This window comes from Narcine bancroftii, chromosome 4, assembly GCF_036971445.1.
Source record: "Narcine bancroftii isolate sNarBan1 chromosome 4, sNarBan1.hap1, whole genome shotgun sequence".
Lineage (NCBI taxonomy): Eukaryota > Metazoa > Chordata > Chondrichthyes > Torpediniformes > Narcinidae > Narcine > Narcine bancroftii.
In genome coordinates this window covers 317,224,983-317,252,007 of record NC_091472.1, presented here as the reverse complement: position 1 = coordinate 317,252,007, position 27,025 = coordinate 317,224,983, and the positions used below count along the sequence as shown (strand labels likewise).

The 27,025-nt window shown below is 51.3% G+C and overlaps 1 protein-coding gene across 6 annotated transcripts in view; it reads right to left on the bottom strand.

The window, feature by feature from the left end:
• Positions 1-27,025, bottom strand: part of LOC138762305 (tensin-1-like) — a 126,747-nt gene that overhangs the window by 63,265 nt on the left and 36,457 nt on the right. For 5 of the 6 annotated variants that reach the window (XM_069936054.1, XM_069936051.1, XM_069936053.1 and 2 more), the window contains 2 exons: positions 10,003-11,391; positions 4,681-4,764 (listed from right to left, as the gene is read on the bottom strand). In XM_069936054.1, the coding sequence (XP_069792155.1) occupies positions 4,681-4,764; positions 10,003-11,391 (1,473 nt within the window). The remainder of the gene's footprint in view (positions 1-4,680; positions 4,765-10,002; positions 11,392-27,025) is intronic. The other variant, XM_069936055.1, reaches the window with a different exon arrangement.

Sequence of the window (27,025 nt, the reverse complement as noted above, 5' to 3'; positions counted from 1 at the left end):
TGACAGGGTGGTAGAGAGGGAGAGAGAGAAACTCCAACTTTGCTGGACCTCACACACTCCCAAGGCAGGGACAGCACAGGTCAGACCCAGAGGGAATTTCCCCCTACGCCGTCCCATCACACCCTCCTGGGGTCAGACACAGAGGGAATTTCCCCCTACACCGTCTCATCACACACTCCTGGGGTCAGACCCAGAGGGAATTTCACCCTACGCCGTCTCATCACACACTCCTGGGGTCAGACCCAGGGGAAATTTCCCCCAATGCCATCCCATCACACACTCCTGGGGTCAGACACCACATAGTCCCACCACACACTCCTGGGGTCAGACCCAGAGGGAATTTCCCCCTACGCTGTCCCATCACACACTCCTGGGGTCAGAACCAGAGGGAATTTCCCCCTACGCTGTCCCATCACACTCTCCTGGGGTCAGACCCAGAGGGAATTTCCCCATACGCTGTCCCATCACACTCTCCTGGGGTCAGAACCAGAGGGAATTTCCCCCTACGCTGTCCCATCACACTCTCCTGGGGTCAGACACAGAGTGAAACTCACTCCACACCGTCCCTCCACACCGTCCCATCACACACTTCCCGGGTCAGACACAGAGTGAAACTCACTCCACACCGTCCCTCCACACCGTCCTATCACGCACTCCCGGGGTCAGACACAGAGTGAAACTCCCTCCACACAGTCCCATCACACACTCCCGGGGTCAGACACAGAGTGAAACCCTCCACACCGTCCCTCCACACCGTCCCATCACGCACTCCTGGGGTCAGACATAGAGTGAAACTCCCTCCACACCGTCCCATCACACACTCCCGGGGTCAGACACAGAGTGAAACTCCCACCACACCTTCCCATCACATAATCCTGGGGTCAGGCACAGAGTGAAGCTCCCTCCACACAGTCACATCACACATTCCTGGGGTCAGACACAGAGGAATTTCCCCCTAAGCCATCCCATCACACACTCCTGGGTCTGAAGATCCCTCCACACCGCCCCACTGGACACTCCTGGGGTCAGACACAGAGAGAAGCACCCACCACATGACCCATCACACACTCCAGGGCCAGACCCAGAGGGAATTTTCCCCTAAGCTGTCCCATCACGTACTCCTGGGGTCTGAAGCTCCCTCTGCACCATCCCATCAGACACTCCAGGGTTCAGACACAGAGTGAAACTCCCTCCACACCATCCCATCACACACTCCCGGGGTCAGACACAGAGTGAAACTCCCTCCACACCGTCCCATCACACACTCCCGGGGTCAGACACAGAGTGAAACACCCTCCACACCGTCCCATCACACACTCCCGGGGTCAGACACAGAGTGAAACTCACTCCACACCGTCCCTCCACACCGTCCCATCACACACTCCCCGGGTCAGACACAGAGTGAAACTCACTCCACACCGTCCCTCCACACCGTCCTATCACGCACTCCCGGGGTCAGACACAGAGTGAAACTCCCTCCACACAGTCCCATCACACACTCCCGGGGTCAGACACAGAGTGAAACCCTCCACACCGTCCCTCCACACCGTCCCATCACGCACTCCTGGGGTCAGACATAGAGTGAAACTCCCTCCACACCGTCCCATCACACACTCCCGGGGTCAGACACAGAGTGAAACTCCCACCACACCTTCCCATCACATAATCCTGGGGTCAGGCACAGAGTGAAGCTCCCTCCACACAGTCACATCACACATTCCTGGGGTCAGACACAGAGGAATTTCCCCCTAAGCCATCCCATCACACACTCCTGGGTCTGAAGATCCCTCCACACCGCCCCACTGGACACTCCTGGGGTCAGACACAGAGAGAAGCACCCACCACATGACCCATCACACACTCCAGGGCCAGACCCAGAGGGAATTTCCCCCTAAGCTGTCCCATCACGTACTCCTGGGGTCTGAAGCTCCCTCTGCACCATCCCATCAGACACTCCAGGGTTCAGACACAGAGTGAAACTCCCTCCACACCATCCCATCACACACTCCCCGGGGTCAGACACAGAGTGAAACTCCCTCCACACCGTCCCATCACACACTCCCGGGGTCAGACACAGAGTGAAACTCACTCCACACCGTCCCTCCACACCGTCCCATCACACACTCCCCGGGTCAGACACAGAGTGAAACTCACTCCACACCGTCCCTCCACACCGTCCTATCACGCACTCCCGGGGTCAGACACAGAGTGAAACTCCCTCCACACAGTCCCATCACACACTCCCGGGGTCAGACACAGAGTGAAACCCTCCACACCGTCCCTCCACACCGTCCCATCACGCACTCCCGGGGTCAGACATAGAGTGAAACTCCCTCCACACCGTCCCTCCACACTGTCCCTCCACACCGTCCCATCACACACTCCCCGGGTCAGACACAGAGTGAAACTCACTCCACACCGTCCCTCCACACCGTCCTATCACGCACTCCCGGGGTCAGACACAGAGCGAAACTCCCTCCACACAGTCCCATCACACACTCCCGGGGTCAGACACAGAGTGAAACCCTCCACACCGTCCCTCCACACTGTCCCATCACGCACTCCCGGGGTCAGACATAGAGTGAAACTCCCTCCGCACCGTCCCATCACACACTCCCGGGTTCAGACACAGAGTGAAGCCCCCTCCGCACCATCCATCACACACACCTGGGGTCAGACACAGAGTGAAACTCCCTCCACACTGTCCCATCACACACTCCCAGGGTCAGACACAGAGTGAAGCTTCCTCCACACTATCCCATCACATACTCCCGGGGTCAGACCCAGAGTGAAGCCCCCTCCATACCATCCCATCACACACTCCCATGGCAGACAACACAGGCTGGACATATAGTGAAGCTCCCTCGTCATCGCACACCATGCACTCACAGGGCAGGGGCACAGATTTAAGTTCCCTCCACGCTGTCCCATATTAGTGCCCATCTGGGTTAGGTATGGAGTAAAACTCCTACTCCTTTATACTTCCAGGGCAGGGTAAGAATCATCTGGAGTTCCTGCAACAATATCATCGAACCATAGAACACTACAGCATAGAAAAAAGTCAATCTGGCCCTTCTAGGCTATGGCGACCATCATCTCCTTCGTTCCACTGACCTGCTCCCATTCCATAACCCTCCAGACCTCTCCCACCTATTCAATTTATTCTTAAAACTCAAATCGAGCTCGAATTCACCTCATCAGATGGCAGCTTGTTCCACTCTCTCACCACCCTCTGAGTGAAGAACTTTCCTCTAATGTTCCCCCTAAACCTTACCCTTTCAGCTTAAAACTATAACCCCTCGTATTTATCTCTCCCAATCTAAGTGGAAAATGCCAACTCACATCCACTCTGTCTATGCCTCTCATAATCTTATAAACCTCGATCAAATCTCTCCTCATTCTTTTACGCTCCAGGGGATAAAGTCCGTACCTGTTTAACCTTTCCCTGTAACTCAGTTCCTGAAGTCTGGGCAACATCCCAATAAATCTTCTCTGTGCTCTTTCTATCTTATTGATATCTTTCCTGTAGTTAGATGACCAAATTTGCACACAATATTCCACATTTGGCCTCACCAATGTCTTGTACAACTTCAACACAACATCCCAACTCCTGTGCTCAATACTTTGATTTATAAAGGCAAAAATGCCAAAAGCTCTCTTTACAACCCTGTCCATATGCGACACCATTTTCAGGGAATTATGTATCTGTATCCCCCAGATCCCTCTGTTCTACTGCACTGCTCGGTGCCCGACCATTTACCGTGTACGTCCTTTCTTGGTTGGTCCTTCCAAAATCCAACACCTCACACTTGTCTGCATTAAATTCCATCTGCCATTTTTCCAACTGATCCAGATCCCTCTGCAAGCTTGAAAAACCTTCCTCACTGTCCACAACGTCTCCAATCTTACTGTCATCTGCAAACTTGCTGATCTAATTCACCACATTATCATCCAGATCACTGATATAGACAACAAACAACAATGGGCCCAGCACCGATCCCTGAGGCACCACTCGCCACAGGCCTCCAGTCTGAGAAGCATCATCCGCCACTACTCTCTGGCTTCTCCCACACAGCCAATTTCAAATCCAGTTTACAATCCCTCTATGGATACCTCATGTCAGAACCTTCTGAACCAGCCTCCCATATGAAATCCATGTAGACAACATCCATAGCCTTTCCTTCATCTACCTTCCTGGTAACTTCCTTGATAAACTCTATAAGATTAGTTAAAGCCTTGCTACTGTCCTTAATCAGCCCTTGGCTGTCCAAATACCTAGATATCCTGTCTCTCAGAACTCCCTCCAATAATTTACCCACCACTAATGTCAGGCTCTCTGGCTTCTTAGAGAAGGAAAAGAAGGAAAGCTACCTGCTACCTGAGGGAATCTCCCCAAAAGCATGTTGGATTGGGACACATTTCCCATGCAGACTCTCCCTCAGGAATTCGAGATTTCTCCACCCTTTGAAAAGGCACGATTGGCATTTGTTTTAGGGGAGCCAGCAGGAGAGCTGAGCGAAAGACGAGCAGTTCCGACAAAGTCTGAGTGAAGGCACTGCAGTGCTGAGGTATTCTGGGCAAGAAGTCGCTGCACACACATGCAGGAAGCAAGCTCAGCTGGGTCTGGCAAGGGTTGGGGGGAGCATGCGGAGGATGAGGGGAGAAAGAGCAGGAACGAACCAGAGAAGGTGTGTGATCGCTGGCGGTGGCAGGGTGGTGAGAAGTTGGCGTCATGCCAGATGCTCCGGATCCTGGCGTTGTACTCTGGAGGGAGGCAATGAAAGGGGAAGCTGCATGATGGATGGAAGAGAGGAAGAACGAGATGGAAAGAAAGCAATGGAAGGAGGTCTAAAGCAGCCTGGCCAAAGCCTCAGTGCCTCTATCTCTCAGGGCACTGGAGTCCCCTCAGTCAGGGAGACATCTGTCCACCAAGTGGTCAGGGTTGGGGGGGGTGGGGTTGGTGGTGAGCTGACCCATGTCTCCCGTTCCAATCACATGCAGTGAGTTGTAATTTCTCACTGCTGCCATCAGGAAAGAGGTCTCGGTGCCACAAGTCTCGCACCCACCAGGTTCAGGAACAGCTGCTCCCCCTCCACCATCAGACTCCTCAACCACAAACTCAATCAGGGATTCATTTAAGGGCTCTAACTTGTGCACTTTATTGATTTTTTATTCTCTCTGTATTGCACAGTCAGTTTGTTTGCATTCATTATCTGTTAAAAGTTCTTTTGATTGTTTACATGTTTTCAGATGATCAATAAGTGGTGATTCTGCCTGGCCTGCAGAAGAAAGGAATCTCAGGGTTGTATGTGATGTCCTGTATGTCCTCTGACAATAAGCCTAAATCTGAACTGGGTATAGTCAGGTTCAGCTTCACTCCATCAACAAATTCATCGTTGTGCCATATGGGTGACTAGTGGAGGGTCCGCAGGGATCTGTTCCGGGACCCCCGCTCTTTATGATTTTTGTAAATGACCTGGACGAAGAGGCGGAAGGATGGGTCAGTAAATTTGTGGATGAATCCAAGGTTGGAGGAGTTGTGGATGGAGCTGAAGGTTGTCGAAGGTTAAAAGAGGATTTAGACAGGATGTACAGTTGGGCAGAAAAGAGGCAGATAGAGTTCAATCCAGATAAGAGTGAGGTGATGCATTTTGAAGAACAAACCAGAAGGGTGAGAACAGGGTTAATGGTCAGATAATTAAGAGTGTAGATTTAACAGAAGGACCTTGGGGTCCAAATCTGTACATCCCTCAAGGTCACCACACAGGTTGATAGGATAGTTAAGAGGGGCTTCATTAATGGGGGGGGGGTGTGAGTTCAGGAGTCAAGAGGTCATGTTACAACTCCACAAATCTCTGGTGAGACCACTCTTGGGGTATTGTGTTCAGTTCTGGTCACCTCATTACAGGAAGGATGTGGAAGCTGTGGAGAGGGGGCAGAGAAGATTTACCAGGATGTTGCCTGGATTGGGAAAGAAATCTTTCGAGGCAAGGTTAGTAGAGCTGGGACTTTTCTCTTTGGAGCGGAGAAGGATGAGAGGAGATTTGATAGAGGTCGACAAGATTCTGAGAGGCATAGACAGGGAGGACAGCCAGCACCTGTTTCCCAGGGAAGGGTCAGTAGACACCAGAGGATGTATGTACAAAGTGAAGGGAGGGAAGTTTAGGGGAGACGTCAGGGGAAAGTATTTTTTTTTAAACACAGAGAGTTGTGGGGGCCTGGAATACCTTGTCAAGGGGTGGTGGTGGCGGCTGGAACATTAGGGGCATTTAAGAAACTCTTACATGGATGGAGGAAGAATAGAGGGTTACGAGGTAAGGAAGGTTTTGTGGACTTTTTTTAAGAATATATGGGTCGGCACAATGTTGAGGGCTGAAGGGCCTGTATTGAGCTGTAGTGTTCTATGTTAAGTGGAAATGATGTCAGGATATAGGTTCCCTGGTACCAGAACAATAACCTTTCTCTCAATGTCAGCAAGACCAAGGAGCTGATGGTAGATTTTGGGAAGGAGAGTCTGAGGGTTCGTTCATGCGTCTGCACTGTCAGGACGAAGGTCCACATTTCAGAAGACCTTTACTGGAGCCCTGAAGGCAGACCAATGCCTTGCCTTTCTGAAGAGTCTGAGGAGATTTGAAATGTCTGTCAAACTTCCACAGTGTAAAGTACACTGATTGGCCGCATCCCTGCCTGGTTTGGGAATTCATGTACCCAGCCACACAATGCTACAGAAGGTAACAGACACAGTCAAGTCTATCACAGGCTCCGACCTCCCACCCATAGCCGACGTCTTCATAAGCTGCTTCCTCTAGAAGGCAGTCGACATCATTAAGGACCCCCATCACCCTGGCCACAGCCTCCTCTCACTGCTTCCTGTGGGCAGAAGGTCCAGAAGCCTGAAGATCTGCTCCTCTCGGTTCAACCCGAAAATCTTCAGACACTGTGACAGTAGTTCAGCCCACGAATGCACTCAGCAGATCACGCAGCATTCCTTGCGTAGCAAAGATCTGTGACCAATGTTTCGGGCCTGGGCCCTTCGTCAAGGTTCAAGATCCTCCTGGTTCAAGGACGGTTTCTTTCCAACAGCTATCAGGGCCTTGAACCTCCCATGGTCACACTGATCGGGGACCGTCTGCACTATTTGCAAGTTATTTTATTTTTCATGAGGTTTACTGTGAATATTTAAAGTCTCTTTTAATTTAGTTCACTATTACAATGCTTCTCTACGAATAGGGCATGGATAGTGTAGCAGTTAGCAGAAAGGTAATGATCGGGACCGGGGTTAGAATCCTGCGCTGCCTTAAGGAGTTTATATGCTCTCCCCGTGTTTGCGTGTGTTTTCCCCGGGGGCTCCAGTTTCCTCCCACCATTTGAAACATGCCGGGGGTTGTAGAACAATCAGGTGTAATTGGGGGGCACAGACACATGGGCCGGAAGGACCTGTTACTGTGCTGTGGGTCTAAATTAATTATAGTACCAGCTCGACTGCAGCGAGGAAGAATTCTGGGACATGCCTGTAACTACATTCCCAACGAGACAAAGTAAAGGGTGAATGCAGATGGAGAGGGGGTGAGCAGGGGCCAAGGGTGGCAGGGGAGGAGGGGAGGGGGAAGGTGTGGTTGGGGGGGACGAGAGGGGGGGGAAAAGGAGCAGCAGGAGTATGTTCACGAGAGTCAGCGTACTTCAGGTGCCAGGGAACAGGAGCAGATCATTCAGACGCGTGAGCTGGGTGTGATGAGATTTTTCCGGGCTCTCCACGGACCTTCTGCCGTCTCAACAGACAAGGCCAGTTTCTTATTTAGAACACGAAAGCAAGCAGCCACTGTGCCTGTGGGAGAGCTGCCATTGCGCTCTCTGTGTGGGCAGTCCCCTCCTCCCTACAGTCCCTTCCCCACATCCCAGAGCATTTCAGGAACTGCTACCCACCCCCGGGTCTCCCTGCAGTTAAGTCACCCAATTCCAGACATTCCAGAGAATAAAATCCTTCTTTGTCTGAGTTGCGAGTCAGTTTCACAGCATGGAATCAAGCCTTTTGGCCCAACTCAAGACCTAGGAGCAGAAATAGGCCATTCAGCCCATCGAGTCTTCCCTGCCATTCCATCATGAGCTGATCCATTCTCCCTCTCAGCCCCACTGCCCAGCCCTCTCCCCATAAACGTTGATGCCCTGGCTAATCAAAAACCTGTCCATAAAAGCAGCCACGAGGGTGAAAGAGCTGTCCCATCCTGGCCACACTCTCTTCTCCCCGCTCCGGTCAGGAGGAAGATTCATGAGATCTCGCTCTCCCCCCCACCCCCCGATTCAAGGACAGTTTCTTTGCTGTCATTATCGGGCTCCTGAATTAGCTCCACTGCAGTAAAATGATGCTGTCTTTGTTCTGAGGCAGCTGATCTCTCTCTCTGTAACTCTGCACTCGTGTACTGTGTATGAGATGCCTTCTGGTCTGCTCGCAAAAAAAACGATCACTGCATCACCGGGTGCAAGTGACATGACTCGAACTTGCAATGGATAAAGGGAGAGACAGAGAGAGGGGTGGGGGTGTGAGAATGAGAATAGAAAAGGGGTCACTTCACTCCTCCTGTGATCCTGGGCCACTCAGATTGGACTTGCCTCGACCCAGCTGGGTGGCTAACCGGGGTACTTCCTAAACTGCAGAAGTTTCAACCAACATCGGGACCTGGCTCTTGGTGAACGAGGGAGCAGTGGACCAGTGCAGGGCACCAGAAATGGGGAGAACACCCCCCTCCCCCATTGAGAAGGAGAAGCAGAGATGACTCTACAGTACAGCGACCACAGTGGAGGACAGGCGAGGGGATCAGTGGCTGAGGGACCCACACAGGCTGCAGGCGACTTGCACGGGCTGTTGGAGACCGGCTCATGGGAACCAGGTTTCGGAGCTGGGATTTAAGAGGGCACTGAGGGCAGGAAGGGCTCCCGACCGGCTTCGGGCGCTGAAGGCTTCCTGAACACATAGGGAGTTTGGATCGGGAGCTCGGGCTGCCGATGGATTGAACAGGGGTCTGCAGAGGCTGAGGGAGAACTGGAGGGGAATCCACGGACACTCTGTGACTCTGAAGGGACTCTCTTCTCCTTCTCTTGTACCTGTAAGGGGCTCCGGGCAATGCTGATGCCAAATCTTTCTCTGCAGAAAGTTTGTGTATTTACATATTCTGTAATTATTACGTGACATAAAGGGATCTTGAATGTGACCAGGGGAATTTAGAGAAAGGGAGGTTACACTGAAACTGGACAAGGTCCTGGTGAGGCCACATCGGGAGAACTCTGTGTAGTTCTGGTCTCCTGACTTGAGGAAAGACGTACTGGTGCAGAGGGTTGATTCCAGGGTTGAGGGGGCTAGTCTATGAGGAGAGATTTGAGTCATCTGTGTCTGTACTCACTGGAATTTGGAAGAATAAGAGGGGATCTTATAGAAATGGAGAACATTATGAAAGGCACAGACAAGATAGAGCGACCCTCTGAGGAGGTAAAGTCGGGTTGAGACTCTGGTCGAGAGCAGTCGGTTCTCTTGATGTGGCCTCCTCTACACTGGAGACGAGACATAGACCAGGCTCCTGGACATTGACTGAGGGAAACCAGAACAAGGGGACGTGGCCTCAAGATACAGGGAGTAGATTTAGGATGGAGATGAGGGGGAACTGCTTTTCCCAGAGGGTGGATAATCTGTGGAATTCACTGCCCATTGAAGCAATGGAGGCGACCTCAGTAAATATATTTAAGACAAGGTTGGAGAGATTTTTACAGAGTTGGGGAATTAAGGGATTTGGGAAAAGGAAGGTCGGTGGAGATGAGCCAATCATCAGACCAGCCATGGCAGAGCAGCTCGATGGGCTGAATGGCCGACTCTTGCTCCTGTTTCTTGTGATCCTACATTCTCCTTCAGGTCTGGGATCCTATCCCTGGGACACATCCCATTCTCCTCCTACCTCCCACCCCCCACCTCACTCGCCCTCCCCGTCCCCCACCCCTCCCACTGCTTGGGCCTACCTGCCACTCTCTGTGCCACCAGGCCTTCCAGACTGTAGTCCTCCTGTGGTCCATTCATGCCATCCACACTGTCAGCCATCCCCACGGCGAGAGTCTGCGGCGGCCCTGGGGCTTCTCTCTGAGAGGTGGGAGCCTGGTGAGTGGGCTCGGTGGCCAGGCCTGAGGCTTCTCTCTGACTAGTGGCAGCCTGCTGTGTGGGCTGGGGAGCCAGGCCTCTGGCTTCTCTCTGAGTGACAGTGGCGGAGGCCTGGTGTGTGGGCTCGGCAACCAGGCCCGAGGCTTCTCTCCAAGCCATGGCCTGCTGTGTAGGCTCTGAGGCCAGGCCCAAGGCTTCCATCTGAGCCATGACCGGGTACGTAGGTTTGGTATCAAGGCCTGAGGCTCCTCTCTGAGCGGCAGTAGTCTGTTGTGTGGGCTCGGCAGCCAGGCCCCGCCCGAGGTGTGAAGGCGATGACCCCAGGTCCAACATCAGTGTGTTGAGGGCCTCGATGGATTCTTCAATCTCCTCTTGGGACGCAGGCCCAGAGGAAGCTGGTGCGGCCAGGCTGGGCTCAGACAGGCTGTGGCGAGGGCTCGGGGGGTCATGGCTGCTGGCTGGGCCCTGGGACCAGGAGGCCTGCTGCTGCCAGGCACTCAAGCCTCGCTGCACAGCTTCGCGGCTGCTGGTGCTGCGGGCAGGGGTCTGGGGAAGGAGAGGGGTTGGCCGGGAGCCATGGTAGAGGGCGCGGGAGCCGCAGGACAGGGAGCGGGGTACTGTGGCTGAGCCGCAGCTCTGCAGCAGGGCCGTCTGCGGTTGTGGAGCCCATTCAGGCCCGCTGTAGGTGGCGTGCTGCGGAGCAGAGAGCAGCGGTAGCTGCCGGCTTGGCCCCAGCGGCCCATTGGCTGGGGGGCGGGGAGCTTCAGTGTAGCCGGCGGCCGGCAAGGCCCCATCAGATGCCGATCGTAGGCCCAGGCCACCCAGGTCATGTGTGGGCAGTTCATCGTCCAGGATGTCAGTCTCACGATCAGCACCAGTGCCGGGGCTTTCACCGTTCACGTGCACTTGCGCAGGCACCAGCACATGTCGAGCACTTGGCGCCAGGCCCGAGGCCCGGCCCTGCGTTGGACCGCGGCTGTCCAGGCCGAAGCCACTCAGCAGCCGGTCCAGCTCCTGCCTCTCGTCGGCCGTGAGTCCAGACTGCGGGCCCGCAGGCTGCTCCTCGGTGCGGGTGGACGCTGTGGAGTTGCCTGAATCACTGCTCACTGACAGCGTGTGCTCCAGGTGGTTGGCTAGGCTGGGCAGGGCCCCTCCCTGGGCGCTCAGCGCATTGGTTGCACCATCTGTCGAGCTTTTCTTCTTCACGCGAGCGTACAGGCTCCCGTCCAGAGGCCCCTGTGTGTGCACCACATCTGCAAGACAGAGGCCAAGGCGTTAGGCCAAGGTGCAGTCCCCATAGCCAGCAGCTGCCCCCAGTCCTGGGGACAGGGCCCGAAGGACAGTGGGTCTCCCTCCATTACAGGGTATGATGGGCCTGGGCACAGGCAGACAGGCCTTCTTCCACTCACCCTCACCCCACCTCCATCCTGAACCGAACGCCACCCTCACCCTCTTTCCACAAACACCCCTATGCCCACCCTCACCCCCTCTGATCCCTACTCTCACCTCCCCTCTCCCACCCAACAACCCTTCCCTATCCCCAAACCCTTCCCTATCCCTACTCTCATCCCCATCTCATGCTCACCCTCACCTCCTTATGATCTCCATCACCCGCTCCCCACTTCCCTCTCCCTATCCTCATCCCCTCCCTAACTTCTCTTCCACGCACCACTGCTCATCATGCCCAATGCCTCAGGCCCTGGCCCCCATCCCCATCTCCCTCCTATCCCCACCCTCACCTCTATGGTTGGATACCTAACCCAGTTGCCCCAGGGTTAACCAGCCAGAGAGAACGCACCAGCCTTGTCTGGTGGGATTGACCTGCAGCCACAAGCTGGCCTGGTGCACCTGCACCACCCCTTGGAGGTGTAAATGCCCACTGACCTCACAGTACTCTGCCATCTCCATCACAAGATGCCAGCAGCCAGCAATAACGTCAAGGCCCAGTGTTCCAAGGACTCCCAGAGGAAGCTCTTCTCAGCTTGAGCCCTTGACCACCCTGATCAGACCCAACAGGAGCCACAGGTGTCCTCATCGTCCTGAAGTTCCTCATGATTAGCAGGCGGACAAACCCTTGGCTTTTGCATCAGAAACACCAGGTCTATTCTGATGAGAATAACCAGGAGGTCCCCAGGTCATGAACTTTAAACTCCAGGCCTTCCTGCCCTGGAAACTAAGGGAAGAGATACACTGAACGCAGCTGAAGGCCAAGATGACCCAGAGGACAAATTGTGGGTGGGAAGCTTGCAGGAGCTCCAACAACCTCAGAACATTACAGTACAGAAACAGGCCCTTCAGCCTATCTAGCACATGCTGCCTACTCCCACTGACCTGCACCCAGTCCATAGCCCTCTACACCCCTCACATCCGTGTACCTGTTCAAATTCCTCTTAAATGTTAAAATTGAGCCCACCTTCACCACTTCAGCTGGCAGCTCATTCCACACCCCCACCACTCTCTGTGTAAGGAAGTTACCCCTAAATGTTTCCCCTTTCACCCTTAACCTATGTCCTCTGGTTTGCACTGCTAACTATAATGTGGGGATTTCTGTCATAGATATTAAATGACCTGACCTGGGATAAGCAGATTGGTGAAGAAGGCACGAACGCCATGACTTTCTCAGAAGATGGAAGAAGTTCGGCTGGTCTCCCCCACGCCCACCACCCCCACCACCCTCCCCCCCTTCCCCCCCATCCCTCACCTCCATGGACTACGGGGGCCCTATCGAGAGTGGACCTGCTGCGTCCATCGCTGTGTGGAATGGGACTGCTCTGCTCCAGGTCGGGAGAAGCCGCAGAAGGTGGAGGATGCAGCTCAGAACATCACAAAAACCCCCCTCACCTCCATGGACTCGGTCTACACCTCCCGCTGCCCGGGAAAGGCAGCCGACCCACTGAAGGACCCATCATAGCCCAGACACATACACTTCTCCATCCTCCCGTCGGGAAGAAGGATCAATCAGGCAGTCCCATCCCCACAGCCATCAGGCTCCTGCATGAACCCCACCACAGTGCTCTCACACTACCCTTGCCTGGTGTTGGTTGATCTTCCTTTCCATTATCATCTTTACATGGCCATGTGAATATTAGAAATAACCTGTTAAGATTGCTCGCAGAACCATTCTCTCTGTACCATGCATTTCAGAACATAGAATGTTCCAGCAGAGTACAGACCCTACCCTTCAGCCCGCGATGTTGTGCTAACCTATGTAAACCTACTCCACAACAATCTAACTCTTCCCTCCCTTCCACGTAAACCCCTATTTTTCCTCCATTCATGCGCCTGTCTCAGAGTCTTTTAAATGTTTCAGCCTCCACCACCATCCCTGGCAAGGTATTCCAGGCCCCCACAACTCTCTGTGGAAAAAAACGTACCCCTGACGTCTCCCTTAAACTTTTCTTTACTTACTTTAAACAGATGTTCTCTGGTGTTTGTTACTGTCACCACGGGGAAAAGACGCAGGCTTTCTACCTTATCTAAGCCTCTCAGAATCTTGTGACAATTAAACTTAAACCTTAAACTTTCAAGGGTGTCTGCAGTTCCATCACATGGATCCACCCCACAGAGAGCAAAGGTCAGAGGAAAACCAATCAAGAAGAGGGAAGCAGTCGTTTTCTGCTGGAAGAAATACTTTGAAGAACTATTCAACAGTGAGTCACTGGATGACATGAGGATCCTGGACTCCATCCACATCAAAGCATCTGGTCCAGATGTGTCCCACCCTGAACTGGCACGAGGTCACAAAGGCACAGGTCCATCATTGATGAGCAACCTGGCTTTGGGGACTGGGTGGTTTCCCTGCCGAGGTTCGAAACCTGGCAGCAATGAGATCTCGATGCAAATCGTGGCCTTGCCTCCCACATCTGGGGACAGGCCAGGGGACCGCAGAGGCTCTGTATATCTGGCCAGCTCCAAAGCAGAAAGACATCTGAGTGATGTAACTCCCGGAGGGAGTTCCTGCTGCCCTGCCATCTCCAGGATTCCCCTCAACCACTAGAGGAAATAGGTCTTTCTCAGAGTATCTGCAGTGTGAAGATCCCAATGGGCTTGAAGTGACTACACACAATTCCCCCCCCCCCCCCCCCCCACCAAGGATAACTCTGGTCAACAAATGGTAAGTCTACACTTAGAATGTTGCATTCAGTTCTGCTCACCTTGTTATAGGAAGAATGTGGAAGCTGTGGAGAGGGGGCAGAGGAGATTTACCAGGATGTTGCTTGGATTGGGAAACAAGTCTCATGAGGCAAGGTTAGCAGAGCTGGGACTTTTCTCTTTGGAGCGTAGAGGGTTGAGAGGAGTCTTGATGAAGGTCGACAAGATTCTGAGAGGCATAGATAGGGTGAACAACCAGCACCTGTTTCCCGGGGCAGGATCAGCAAACACCAGAAGATGTGTGTACAAAGTGAAGGGAGGCGAGTTTAGGGGAGACATCAGCGGTAATTTTTTTTACACCGAGAGTTGTGGGGGCCTGAAATGTGTTGCCAGGGATGGTGGTGGAGGCTGGAACATTAGAGGCATTTAAGAGACTCTTAGACAGGTACATGGATGGAAGAAAATAGAGGGATAGGGGGAGTTTTGGTAATTTTTAAGGAATATATGGGTTGGCACAACATCAAGGGCTGAAGGGCCTGTCCTGTGCTGTCGTGTTCTGTGTTCTAGGATCCCACACACTAGGAGTCACTACTCAGCAAATGCATTGATGAAATTCCCTGTTATTATTGATACGGTGGATCAGCTGTTGGAAAGACAGAAATCAAGCCTACAAGCCCAGCACACAACTCATGATCTATTGGCAATAGTGAGGTCCCAGCCAGCCTGAGACACGGGGCACCAAGAGCCAGCAGGGCACCATGAGCCAGCGGGGCACCAAGGGCCAGCAGGGCATCAACGGGGCACCAAGAGCCAGCGGGGCACCGATGGGGCACCGTGTCAGTGACGCACCAAGAGCCAGCAGGGCACCAAGTGCCAGCGGGGCACTAAGAGCCAGCGGGGCACCAAGGGTCAGCGGGGCACCAAGGGCCAACAGCTCAAGGTACCAGAGAGATAGCATCAATGCAGATTCAACAAATTTCATGCAGCTAAGCAAACTGTAGAACATAGAACATTCCAGAACAGTCAGGGCCCTTCAGCCCACAATGTTGTGCTGACCCATGTAAACCTACTCCACAACAATCTAACCCTTCCCTCCCTCACACCCAGAACCCTCAATTGTTCTTCCATCCATGTGCCTGTCTAAGAGGCTTTGAAATGTCCCTAATATTCCAGCCTCCACCACCAGCCCTGACAAGGTGTTCCAGGCCCCCACAACTCTCTGTGTAGAAACACTTACCCCTGACATCTCCCCTACACCTCCTTCCACTCACCTTAAACAGATGTCCTTTGCTATTAGCTACTGCCACTCTGGGAAACAGGTGCTGGCCATCCACCCTATCTATGCCTCTCAGAATCTTGTCGACCTCGATCAAGAATTAAGTCAATTCTGAGTTATACTCCTGCACTCACACGTCTATCCATGGCCTTGTGTACTGTCCCACCCTGACCACCCACAGACTGGAGGAACAACACCTTATTTTCCAACTGGGCTCCCTCCAACCAGATGGCCTTAACAATGACTTCTCTGTTTTCTTCTAAACTTGCTCACCTTTTTCTCCCTCTCCCTGCCCCCTTCCAGTCTTTCCATTTCTCCCTTCCTTTCCCCCTTACCCACCCAGCCATCCACCATCCCCATCATGGCTGCTGTCCCCTCCCTCCTTTCATCCACCTATCATCTCCTGCCTTTGCCATCCACCTATCATCTCCTGCCTTTGCCACCCCCCTTCCCATCTTCCATTTTTGTTCAGACGCCTGCCAGAATTCACCCACACCTTGATGAGGGGCTCAACCCTGAAACGTCGGTTCTGTCTCTTTGCCGTTGCTACATAAAGGATACTGTTGGACCAGCTGAGCTTCTCTAGCACCGTGTGTTTTAACTTCAACCACGTGGTCTACAGATTTTCATGATTTACCTCTATCAAGTCTCCTCTCATCCTTCTATGCTCCAAAGAGAAAAGTCCCAGATCTGTGAACCTTGCCTTGTTTCCCAATCCAGGCCACATCCTGGTCAATCTCCTCTGCCCCCTCTCCATAGCCACATCCTTCCTGTAATGAGGTGACTAGAACTGAACACAATATTCAAAGTGTGGTCTCACCAGAGATTTGTAGAGTTGCAACATGATCTCATGGCTCCTGAACTCTATCCCCTGACTAATGAATGCCAGTACATCTTAAGCCTTCTCAACCAATCAACTTACTTGGCATTCTTCAGGGATACAATCTTCAGGTTGTCAAATTTTTGTAGATACAATCTTCATGGATTTGGACCCTAAAGTCTCTCCGAGCTTCCACACAGTTAAGAATCCCGCCATTATCCCTGTACTGGATTGTCCTGTCTGGATTGAATTCCATCTGCCACTTCTCTGCCCAACTCTGCATCCTGTCTATATCCTCTTGTAACCTTCAACAACCTTCAGTTCTATTCACAACTCTTCGAACTATTGAGGAAGATGGATAGTTGGCCCTGTCACAAAGGTCCCTGCTGTCCATGACCTGCTGACACCAGGTGCACAGGGATGTTGAAATGAAGGCCCAGCAAGTATCTAGACACTGGACAAGCCACTGTTAGCACATAAGGTCAACTCTCACCCCATTTGTGCTCCCAGCAGCCATGATAGAAGATGGTTATAGACAGAATGCAGAGTTGGGCAGAGAAGTGGCAGATGGAGTTCAATCCAGATAAGTGTGAGGTAATGCATTTTGGAAAGACTAACCAGAAGGCTGAGTTCAAGGTTAACGGTCAGTTATGCAAGAGTGTGGATGAACAGAGGGACCTTGGGGTTCAAATCCATACATCACTCAAAGTCACTGCACAGGTTGACAGGATAGTTAAGAAGGTCTATGGGATGCTGGACTTCATTAATAGGGGGATAGAGTTCAGGGGTCGAGGGGTCATGTTGCAACTCTACAAATCTCTGGTAAGACCAGACTTGTTGTTTTCAGTTCTGGTCACTTCATTACAGGAAGGATGTGGAAGCTGTGGAGAGGGAGCAGAGGAGATTCACCAGAATGCAGCCTGGATTGGGAAACAAGTCTCAGGGGCAAGGTTAGCAGAGCTGGGACTTTTCTCTTTGGAGCGTAGAAGGATAAGAGGGTACTTAATAGAGGTCAACAAGATTCTGAGATGCAGAGATAGGGTGGACAGTCAGCACCTGTTTCCCAGGGCAGGATCAGCAAACACCAGAGGACATGGGTACAAAGTGAACGGAGGGAAGTAAAAACATGACACTGGAGAAACTTGGCAGGTCAAACAGTGAACTTTATAAAGCAAAGATAAAGATACAGAATCATTGTTTTGGGCCTGAGCCCTTCCAGATAGAAAAGTTTAGGTGAGATATCTGTAGTATGCTCCATGCACAGAGCATTGTGGGGGCCTGGAATGCATTACCAAGGGTGGTGATGGAGGCTGGAACACTGGGGGCATTTAAGAGACTCTTAGACAGGCACACGGATGGAAGAAAAATAGAGGGTTACGGGGTAGGGAGGACTTCATTTAAAAAAAAAATTTAAACTTATTTTTAGGTAGGTATATATGGGTCGGCAAAACACTGAGGGCTGAAGGGCCTGTACTGTGCTGAAGTGTTCTATGTTCTATAGTTATTGTCATAGACACAAGGACAAGTACAAATCCACTGAAATTCTTACTTGCTGCAGTTACACAGTATGCAAGATTCCCTGAAGAGAACTCCTTACAGACCACAGCATGGTACGGGATTACAGACCCACCCGAGGCTCGTCTCTGGTCCCTGCAGTTTACACAGCACCAAGTCCACCTCAGACCCAGGTCCATTCCACACCCTGGCCCAAATGCATCGAGAAGGGAGAATGGAAAGGCTGCAGATCTTAAATATTGTCAGCTTGGGGCTGCCCAGGAGTGGGCTGTAGGGGTCTCATCACAACAAACTCCCCCCACCACCACCCCACCCCCCCACCCCACATCACTCCTGTCAATAGAATCCAGGGGAGTGCTAGCTGGCATGAACTGACTGTTCCAGTCAAGCACCAAACTCTTCAATGCGGAGAATATTACACAACTGAAGAAAGGAGCAAATCCAAATGTAGCCATCCCAGAGCTGAAGAGCAAAGGGTCCCCACACACCCTACCTCCACCGTCCAATTCCGCCTCCGAAGGAGTGAATTCTCAGTCCAGCCGAAGCTGACTAGTTGAGAAGGAAGAACAAACTCGAAAGGCAGAGAGAGAGGGAGGAGAGAAAGAGAGAGAAGAGCCAGGGAAGAGAGAGCAGGAATCCTGTTTGCACAGGGTGGGGGTGGGGTGTGTGTGTGTGTGTGTGTGTGTGTGTGTGTGTGTGTGTGTGTGTGTGTGTGTGGGGGGGGGGGGTGGTCTGGCTGTAAGGAAAGCCTCCACCTGGCATACACTTATCATCTCCCAGTGATGTGCTCACGGGTAACGAGTGCCCAGAGACCAAGCTCTGGAGAAACAGACTGAGGAAATAAATGACTTATTTTTCCAATCTCCAAACACATACCACAGTTGTGGAAAGCTCCCAGCAATCGGCAGACCCGGATTTTCCAGCTGCTGGTTCCTGCATTGAAGCAAAGCTAACTTTTTTTTTATATAAACCTAAATGTTTGGAGGCTCTCGTCAATGATTCACAGTTTTGGAATTTTATCTGAGGATGTCAGAGATGGAACAAAGAAAACTGAACGTCCAGCACCTACGATCAATGCAAGCTCTGCGTAACACCACGTCCACAGCAGCTGCCTCGGAGGGTTGGGGCAGCCCACACATGGGGCAGACATGGGGGTAGATGAGAGTCCAGGGTCACTCCCCCGGTCCCCAGAGGGAAAGGAATCACCAGGATGTAGGAGAGGACCGAGAGGAGGAGAAACCTCTTCATAGAACACCATAACACAGTACAGACCCTTCAACCCTCGATGTTGTGCCAACCCATATAGTCCTTAAAACAAGAACTAAACTATTTTCCTTCATCCTTGTGTCTGTCTAAGAGTTTCTTAAATGTCCCTAATGTTCCAGCCTCCACCACCATCCCCAGCAAGGCTTTCCAGGCCCCCACAACTCTCTGTGTGTAAAAAAAACCTATCCCTGACATCTCCCCTAAATGTCCCTCCCTTCACTTTGTACCCACGTCCTCTGGTGTTTGCTGATCTTGCCCTGGGAAACAGGTGCTGGCCGTCCACCCTGTCTATGCCTCTCATCATCTTGTCGACCTCTATCAAGTCTCCTCTCATCCTTCTACACTCCCAGCTCTGCTAACTTGGCCTCATAAGACTTGTTTCCCAATCCAGGCAACAACCTGTGAATCTCCACTGATCCATCTCCATACCTGCCACATTCTTCCTGTAATGAGGTGAGCAGAACTGAACACAATTCTTTAAGTGTGGTCTCACCGGACATTTGGAGAGTTCCAACATGACCTCTCTACTGAACACAATCCCCTTAACTAATGAAGCCCAGCATCCCATAGGCTTTTCACTTGCTGAGAGCTTTCACCACCTTCCATTTTGACAAGGTTGACAGACCTGGGGCTTTTGACTGTGAAGCAATGAAGGCCAAGAGGTGACTGAGTAGAGGTCCGTAAGAGTAGGAGGGGTTTAGACAGGGTGGACAGCCAGCTCCTGTTTCCCAGGGCAGGATCAGCAAACACCAGAGGACGTGGGTACAAAGTGAAGGGAGGGAAGTTTAGGGGAGACATCAGGCGGCAATTTTTTTTACTCAGAGAGATGTGGGGGCCTGGAATGCGTTGCCAGGGGTGGTGGTGGAGGCTGGAACATTAGGGGCATTTAAGAGACTCTTAGACAGGGACATGGATTGAAGAGGGATATGGGGGCGAGGGAGGGAAGGGTTAGATTGTTGAGTAGATTCATATAGGTCAGTGGGCTGAAGGGCCTGTACTGGGCTGGAATGTTCCATGTTCTATTACTGACTCTAGCAGTGTATGTCTCTATCCCGTACAAGTGACTGCATTACAAAAATACCTCACTGGCCGTGAGGTGCTTTATACACTGTGGTTGGAAACAGTTGCTCTTGGAACGGCAGCTCTGTGCAGCAGAGGCCCAGGGGTCCCTGAGCTGGTGCTGAACCCACTCTCCCATTCCTTTCTTCATTTTCCCCTCATTCCACAATGTTTCTTTAAACGTTTATCCAAATTCCCATTTAAAATCCTTCAGGGTCTCCGACAGACGAACCTGGCTCTGTCCCTTCCCTTCCCCCCTGCCCCGCGGACAATCCCCCACCCTCCCCCCTGGCTCATGGACAACCCACCCTCCCACCTACACACCCCCCCCCCCCCCTCCGGTCGATGATATACCTTTCCCTCCTATGGGCGCTGCGAGACCCGCCGAGTTCCTTCAGCATCTCTGTGTGATTTTACTACAATCACAGCATCTGTGTTTCACTCTCTTCCCCCACATGTTCCCCTCTTCCTGTCAAACTCCACTCTCCAGAATTCCCTGCTCCCCCCCCCCCCCAGCAGATCAAGCAGCATATGTCTCTCCCTCGCTGTCTCTCTCCTGCTCCCTGTCTGTCCCATTTTCCAATCCCTGTCTCTTCCTCTGCCTGCCCACCCATCCCCCACACCCTTGCTCTGTGATTGATCAGACAGATGTCCCACGCCCTGCATTGAAAGCCTTGGACTGGACACTTGGTTCTGCAGCTATTTCTGTGTTTGTGAATATAATAATAAACTAGAGAGAACACAGGCCCCTCGTGTGTACACGCACAGACACACACACACTCTTTATTTACACACGCACGCACACTCTTATTGACACATACACACAGTTTTAACAGCCTTAAGAATTCAGAGGAAAGAAATCAACCATGATTCTTGCTCCCTGTCCCCACCTTTGGGTCCTGATCCCTGTCCAGTGGGATTGGGACCTGGTGCCCACCGTAGGAGGGGTAGGGACCTGGTGCCCACCGCAGGTGGGGTAGGAATGTGATGCCCACCACAGGAGGGGTAGGAACGTGGTGCACACCCCAGGAGGGTAAAGACCTGGTGCCCACCACAGGTGGGGTAGGGACCTGGTGCCCACCACAGGAGGGGTAGGGACCTGGTGCCCACCAAAAGAGGGGTTGGGACCTGGTGCCCACCACAGGAGAGATAGGGATCTGGTGCCCTCCACAGGAGGGGTAGGAATATGGTACCCACCACAGGTGGGGTAGGGACCTGGTGCCCACCACAGGAGGGGGTCGGGACAGTGCTCACCACCCCCATGTACACAGATCTTGCATTGGCCCGTGTCTGCTGCCTTGACATTCTCCGTTGACATTGCCTCTGCACAGTTTCCCCTTCCCAGACAGAACGTTGACTTGGCATCAGTTGCCCCATTGCAGCCCCTGCAGGGCCCGGTGACCCCTGCCCCCCTTTGCCCCACAGCCAGCCTGCCTTTCCATCACCTGTCAAGAGCAACGCGGACCAGCGGTGAATGGAAAAGCGATCGCTTGAACGTAAATAATCATCCCATTTTAAAGCTGGTGAATTGCTGCATTTTTAGGCCCCTCTCGGTAAATTGAACTGTTTTTGGTGAAAACTGTAAAAGAGCTTTAATTACAGTGAGTGAGAGGGAAAGATCCAATCCCCATGCAAGTCGATGACTTCACATTGGCCATTCACCGCCCCCCACCATTGTAAAATAAGAGCTGGATGTTAGCCAAGAGCTGCAACTTTACTGAAATAGAACAGTATTAAGTGGCGCATACTGAAGGAATTACACACAACTGCTTAAATCGACTACAGATGTCAGCCTGGGGCCAAGACTCAACCTTGTTCATTCCACACCTTCCACTTTCCACCACCAACTTCTGTCCAGTGGTTCTCAACCAGTTTTTTCCACTCACATACCATCTTAAATCATCTCTTAATAATCCCCCATCAGTGCTCTGTGAGTGGCAGATGTTTGAGGCCCACTGGACCACACAGTCCCGGTGGTGGAAGTGCTCGGTGGTGAGTAAAGGATGACTTGTGCTGGGAAAGAAGGTGGAGAACCACTTGGTTCCACCACCGCTCTGGGAGCCGAGGACCCGCACCCCCCACACATCCGGGGATCTCCAGGTCTGCGGCTGCCAGTGGTAGCCAGGTCCTTCAGCCCAAAGAATCTATGCTGGACAACAACCGCCCATACACACCCATCCCATTTTCTATTCTCACAACCCCGCCAACTGCCCCAAATTTTATCCTACACCCATGACTTGGGAAGGGGGAGGCAATTAACCCACCAGAACCCCACACTTCTCTGGGATGTGGGAGGGAATGGGAACGCATGGGAGCGGTGGGGGTGACTCACATGGTCACAGGGAGAATGCGCATACACCACACAGACAGCACTGGAAAACACTGTCTTTGCTCTGTACCCGCTGATCTCTCTCTGTAGCTCCGCACTTCTGAACCTCGCTTGTACAATACTTGGACTGTAATCCCATAAGATCCAGGAGCAGAAATAGGCTGCTCAGCCCATCGAGTCTGTCCCACCCTTCAAATCATGAGCTGATCCATTTCCTCACTAAGCCCCACTGCCCGGCCTTCTCCCCATAACCTTTGATGCCCTGGCTAAACAAGAACCTATCAATATCTCTGCATTAAATACACCCAATGGCCTGGCCTCCACAATCACCTGTGGCAACAAATTCCACAGATTCCCCACCTTCTAGATGAAGAAATTCCTCTGCATCTCTGTTCTAAGCAGACGTCCTTCAACTCTGAAGTTGTGCCCTCTTGTCCTAGACTCTCCCACTGTGGGGAACAACCTTCCTGCATCTCTGTTCTAAGCATAGCAAACACAGCTAGAATGCTCACTAGACAACCAAGACTCTTGGTAGGTGACCATGAATTTGGTGCTGGGAGGCAAAGGATCGCCTACTTTGTGGGGGTAGTATTTCTCAAAGCCCACGTTGGTCCTCAGTCAGTCTGGTGTGAGGCCATCACCTCAGATTGCAGATGGATCCAGACCCAAAATGTTGGTTACCCTTTAGTTCCTATGGTCACTTGAGTGACCAGCTGAGATTCCCTGGCATGTTGCTCGCCACGATCAGTGACTGCCAGTGAGGGGGGATAGTGGTGAGTGGGAAAGGAACTGGGGGGTGGGGTAATGTGGGCTGGGGGGGAGAAGCTGAGAAAGAGGCTCTGCAATAGGAGAGAGTGTTGGGCAGGGGCAAGAGATAGAGTGAGAGGGAATTAAGGCAAGTGAAGGGGGAGAAGGAATGGGGTGGTTTAGAGTTACCGAAAAGAGGATGTTGGCATTGATGTCGTCCGGTTGGAGACGGTTGAGGTGGGATACAAGGAACATGAAACCATCACAGACCTTCAGAACAAGCAACACAGAGGTCATTTGCAAATGCAATCCTTCACGTTTGACTGAAAATGTCAGATATGGCATGAGTCGGAGGGGGGATGGGGAGATCCCCACAGCTCCCCCCCTCACCCCCACCGTCAGTCCCATTGTAAACACAGTTTACACAGTTGTGTCCGTGTTCACTGAAACTCTGATCTGAGGTTCTAGCCCTTGATGCCCTGGCTAATCAAGGGCCTTTCAATCTCTGCCTTAAATACACCCAAAAACCTGGTCTCCACAGCTGCCCGTGGCAACAAAATCCAAAGGTTCACCACCCGATGGATAAAAAAATTCCTCCACATCTCTGTTTTAAATGGGTGCCCTTCAATCCTGAAGTTGTTCCCTCTTGCCCTAGACACCCCACCATGGCAAATAACTTCGCTACTACTCTGTCCAGGACTTTCAACATTCAAAATGTTTCTATGAGGTCCCCCTCATTCTTCTGAACTCCAAGTAGTCCAGTCCAAGAGCCGTCAAACATTCCTCACATGCTAACCATTCATTCCAGGAATCATTCTTGTGAACCCTCTTCAATGCCAGCACATCCTTTCTTAAATAAGGAGCTCAAAACTGTATCCTGTACTCCAAGTGAGGTCTCAACAGTGCCTTATAAAGCCACAACATCACATCCTCATTGCAACACATGGAGGGATGCATGGATTGGATGGGTTTAGAAATGTAGGCAGGTGGAACCCACGTGTGTTGAATATTTTGGTCAGCGTTGGACAGATAGGCCTGTTTCCACACCGTATACATGACACTAAATCAGACACACACATATCCATTCAGCACAGGGCACAGAGACGCACTTGGATCCTAACTGACTTGGATCTACCACGGTTGAATCAGCAGGTACGGACGAGGAGGATTCAGAATGTGGATCTGCTCCCAAGTGTTGGTGGAAGTGCAGCCCAGTGGGCAACGTGGGCCGTGGATCATGGAAACAAGTGCAGAACACCGGGGAATTGGAATGAACGCTGGAAATACTCAGCAGGACAGGCAGCATCCTTGGAGAAAGGAACATGAAATGCTCACTGGTTCTCTCTCGCAACAGAAGCTGCCTGGACTGGCTGAGTGTCTCTGGCATTTTCTGTCTCGATGTGTAATATAGATGATGAAGGGTTGTGGGTGTGAGGGTAAGAAGACGGGACACGGGGGGGGGAGATATGGATAAGATGAGGAATGGGCAAGCATACGGCAGATGGAAGGAGCAAATTCATCCATTTAGGCTGAAATATAAAGATTATCAGAGTGTTTTGGAAATGGAGAGAGATTAAAGGGTGTCAGTGTTCAGATCCAGATGACCTTGTACAGTAAAACCCAGGTATCTGGCACCGAAGGTGGATTGGTAGATGCCGGATAAGTGAATTTTACGGTTGCATGAGATTTTGCATGTTGTGTGGATTGGTAAACTAACAGTGAAGTGCGGCAATTTCAAACTTCCACATATTTTACCTATTTATTTCCCACAATTTTTTTTCTGCCGGTAACTTGACACTGCTGGTTGCTTGAATTCCAGTTAACAGGGGTCAGGAGGCAGAAGTCTGTAAAGGTGAGTATTTTAGGGTCCAGTGACCATAATGTCATGAGTTCCAAGTTAATTATGGAGAAGGATAGGTCGGGTCCTCGGGTTGAGATTCTGAATTGGAGAAAGGCCCATTTTGAGGAAATGAGGCAGGATCTCGGAAAAGTCCATTGGAATAAGTTATTATCTGGCAAGGATGCATCCAGCAGGGGGAAGGCCTTCAAGGATGAAATTATGAAAGTTCAGAGATTGTATGTTCTTACCAGGAATAAGGGGAAAGTTACGGACATGGGGAACCTTGGTTTTCAAGGGATATTGGCGAGCTGGTTAAGAAAAGGTAATGGGTATAAATGGGGTATAGAGAACAAGAAGGAAATGAGCTACTTAGAGTATAGAGAATGTTTAAGGAGGAAATCAGGAAGGGAAAAAGAAGACATGAAGGTGCTTTGGCAGAAAATGTGAAGGAAAATCCAAAGGGTTTCTACAAATATATTAAAAGTAAAGGGATAGTAAGGGACAAAATTGGACCCCTAGAAAATCAGAGAGGTAACTATGTGTGGAGCCTCGCAAAATGGGAGAGATCTTGAACAATTTTTTTTTGCATCAGTATTTATGCAGGAAACTGGCGTCGTGAATAAGGATGGAAGGGAAACAAATAGAAATGTCATGGAACATATGGAGTTTAAGGAGGAGGAGGTGCTTGCTGCCTTACAGTGGATAAAGGTAGACAAGTCCCCTGGACCGGATATGATATTCCCACATACCTTGAGGGAGACAAGTGCTGAAATTGCAGGGTCCCTGGCGGATATGTTCAAAATGTCCTTCATCATGGGGGAGGTGCGGGACAATTGGAGAGTAGCTGATGTTGTCCCGCTGTTTAAGAAAGGCAACAAAAGTAAACCAGGCAACTTTAGGCCAGTGAGCCTAACGTCAATAGTAGGTAAATTATTGGAAGGATTTCTGAGAGATGGGATATATAGATGTTTGGACTGTCATCAGCTGATTAAGGACAGTCAGCATGGGTTTGTGTGTTGTTAGGTCATGTTTAACAAATCTTGTAGAGTTTTTGAGGAAGTTACCAAGAAGGTTGATGAAGTAAAGGCTGTGGATGTTGTCTATATGGACTTCAGTTAGGCCTTTGACAAGGTTCCACATGAGAGGATGGTTCAGGAGGTTAGGACACTAGGTTTACATAGAGGTTGCAAACTGGATTTGAAATTAGCTTGGTGGAAGAAAACAGAGAGTGGTGGCCTGTGTCAAGTGGGGAACCTCTGGGGTCTGTGTTGGGACCATTATTGTTTGTCATCTATATCAATGACCTAGATGATATCGTGGTAAATTGGATTAGCAAGTTTACTGATGACACAAAGATAGGAGGTGTCGTGAACAGCGAGAAAGATTTTCAAAGCTTGCAGAGGGATCTGGACCAGCTGGGAAATTGGGCCAGTAAATGGCTGATTGAATTTAATGCTGACAAGTGTGAGGTGTTGCACTTTGGAAGAGCGAATCAGGGTAGGACGTACACGATAAATGGTCGGCCATTGAGGAGTTTGGCAGAGCAGAGAGATCTGGGAATAGAGATACATTGTTCCCTGAAGTTGGTGTCACATGTGGACAGGGTTGTAAAGAGAGATTTTGGCATCTTAGCCTTTATAAATCGAAGTGTTGAGTACAGGAGTTGGGATGTTATGTTGAAGTTATTCAAGTCATTGGAGAGGCCACATTTAGAATATTGTGCGCACTTCTGGTCGCCCAGCAGCAGGAAAGATATCAATGAGATTGAAAGAGAGCAGAGAAAATTTACTAAGATGTTGCCGGGTCTTCAGGAGTTGAGTTACCGGGAAAGATTAAACAAGTTAGGACTCTACTTCTTGGAATGAAGAGGGATGAGGGGAGACTTGATTGAGGTTTATAAGATTCTGAGGGGTATAGACAGAGTAGATGTGAGTAGGTTTTTT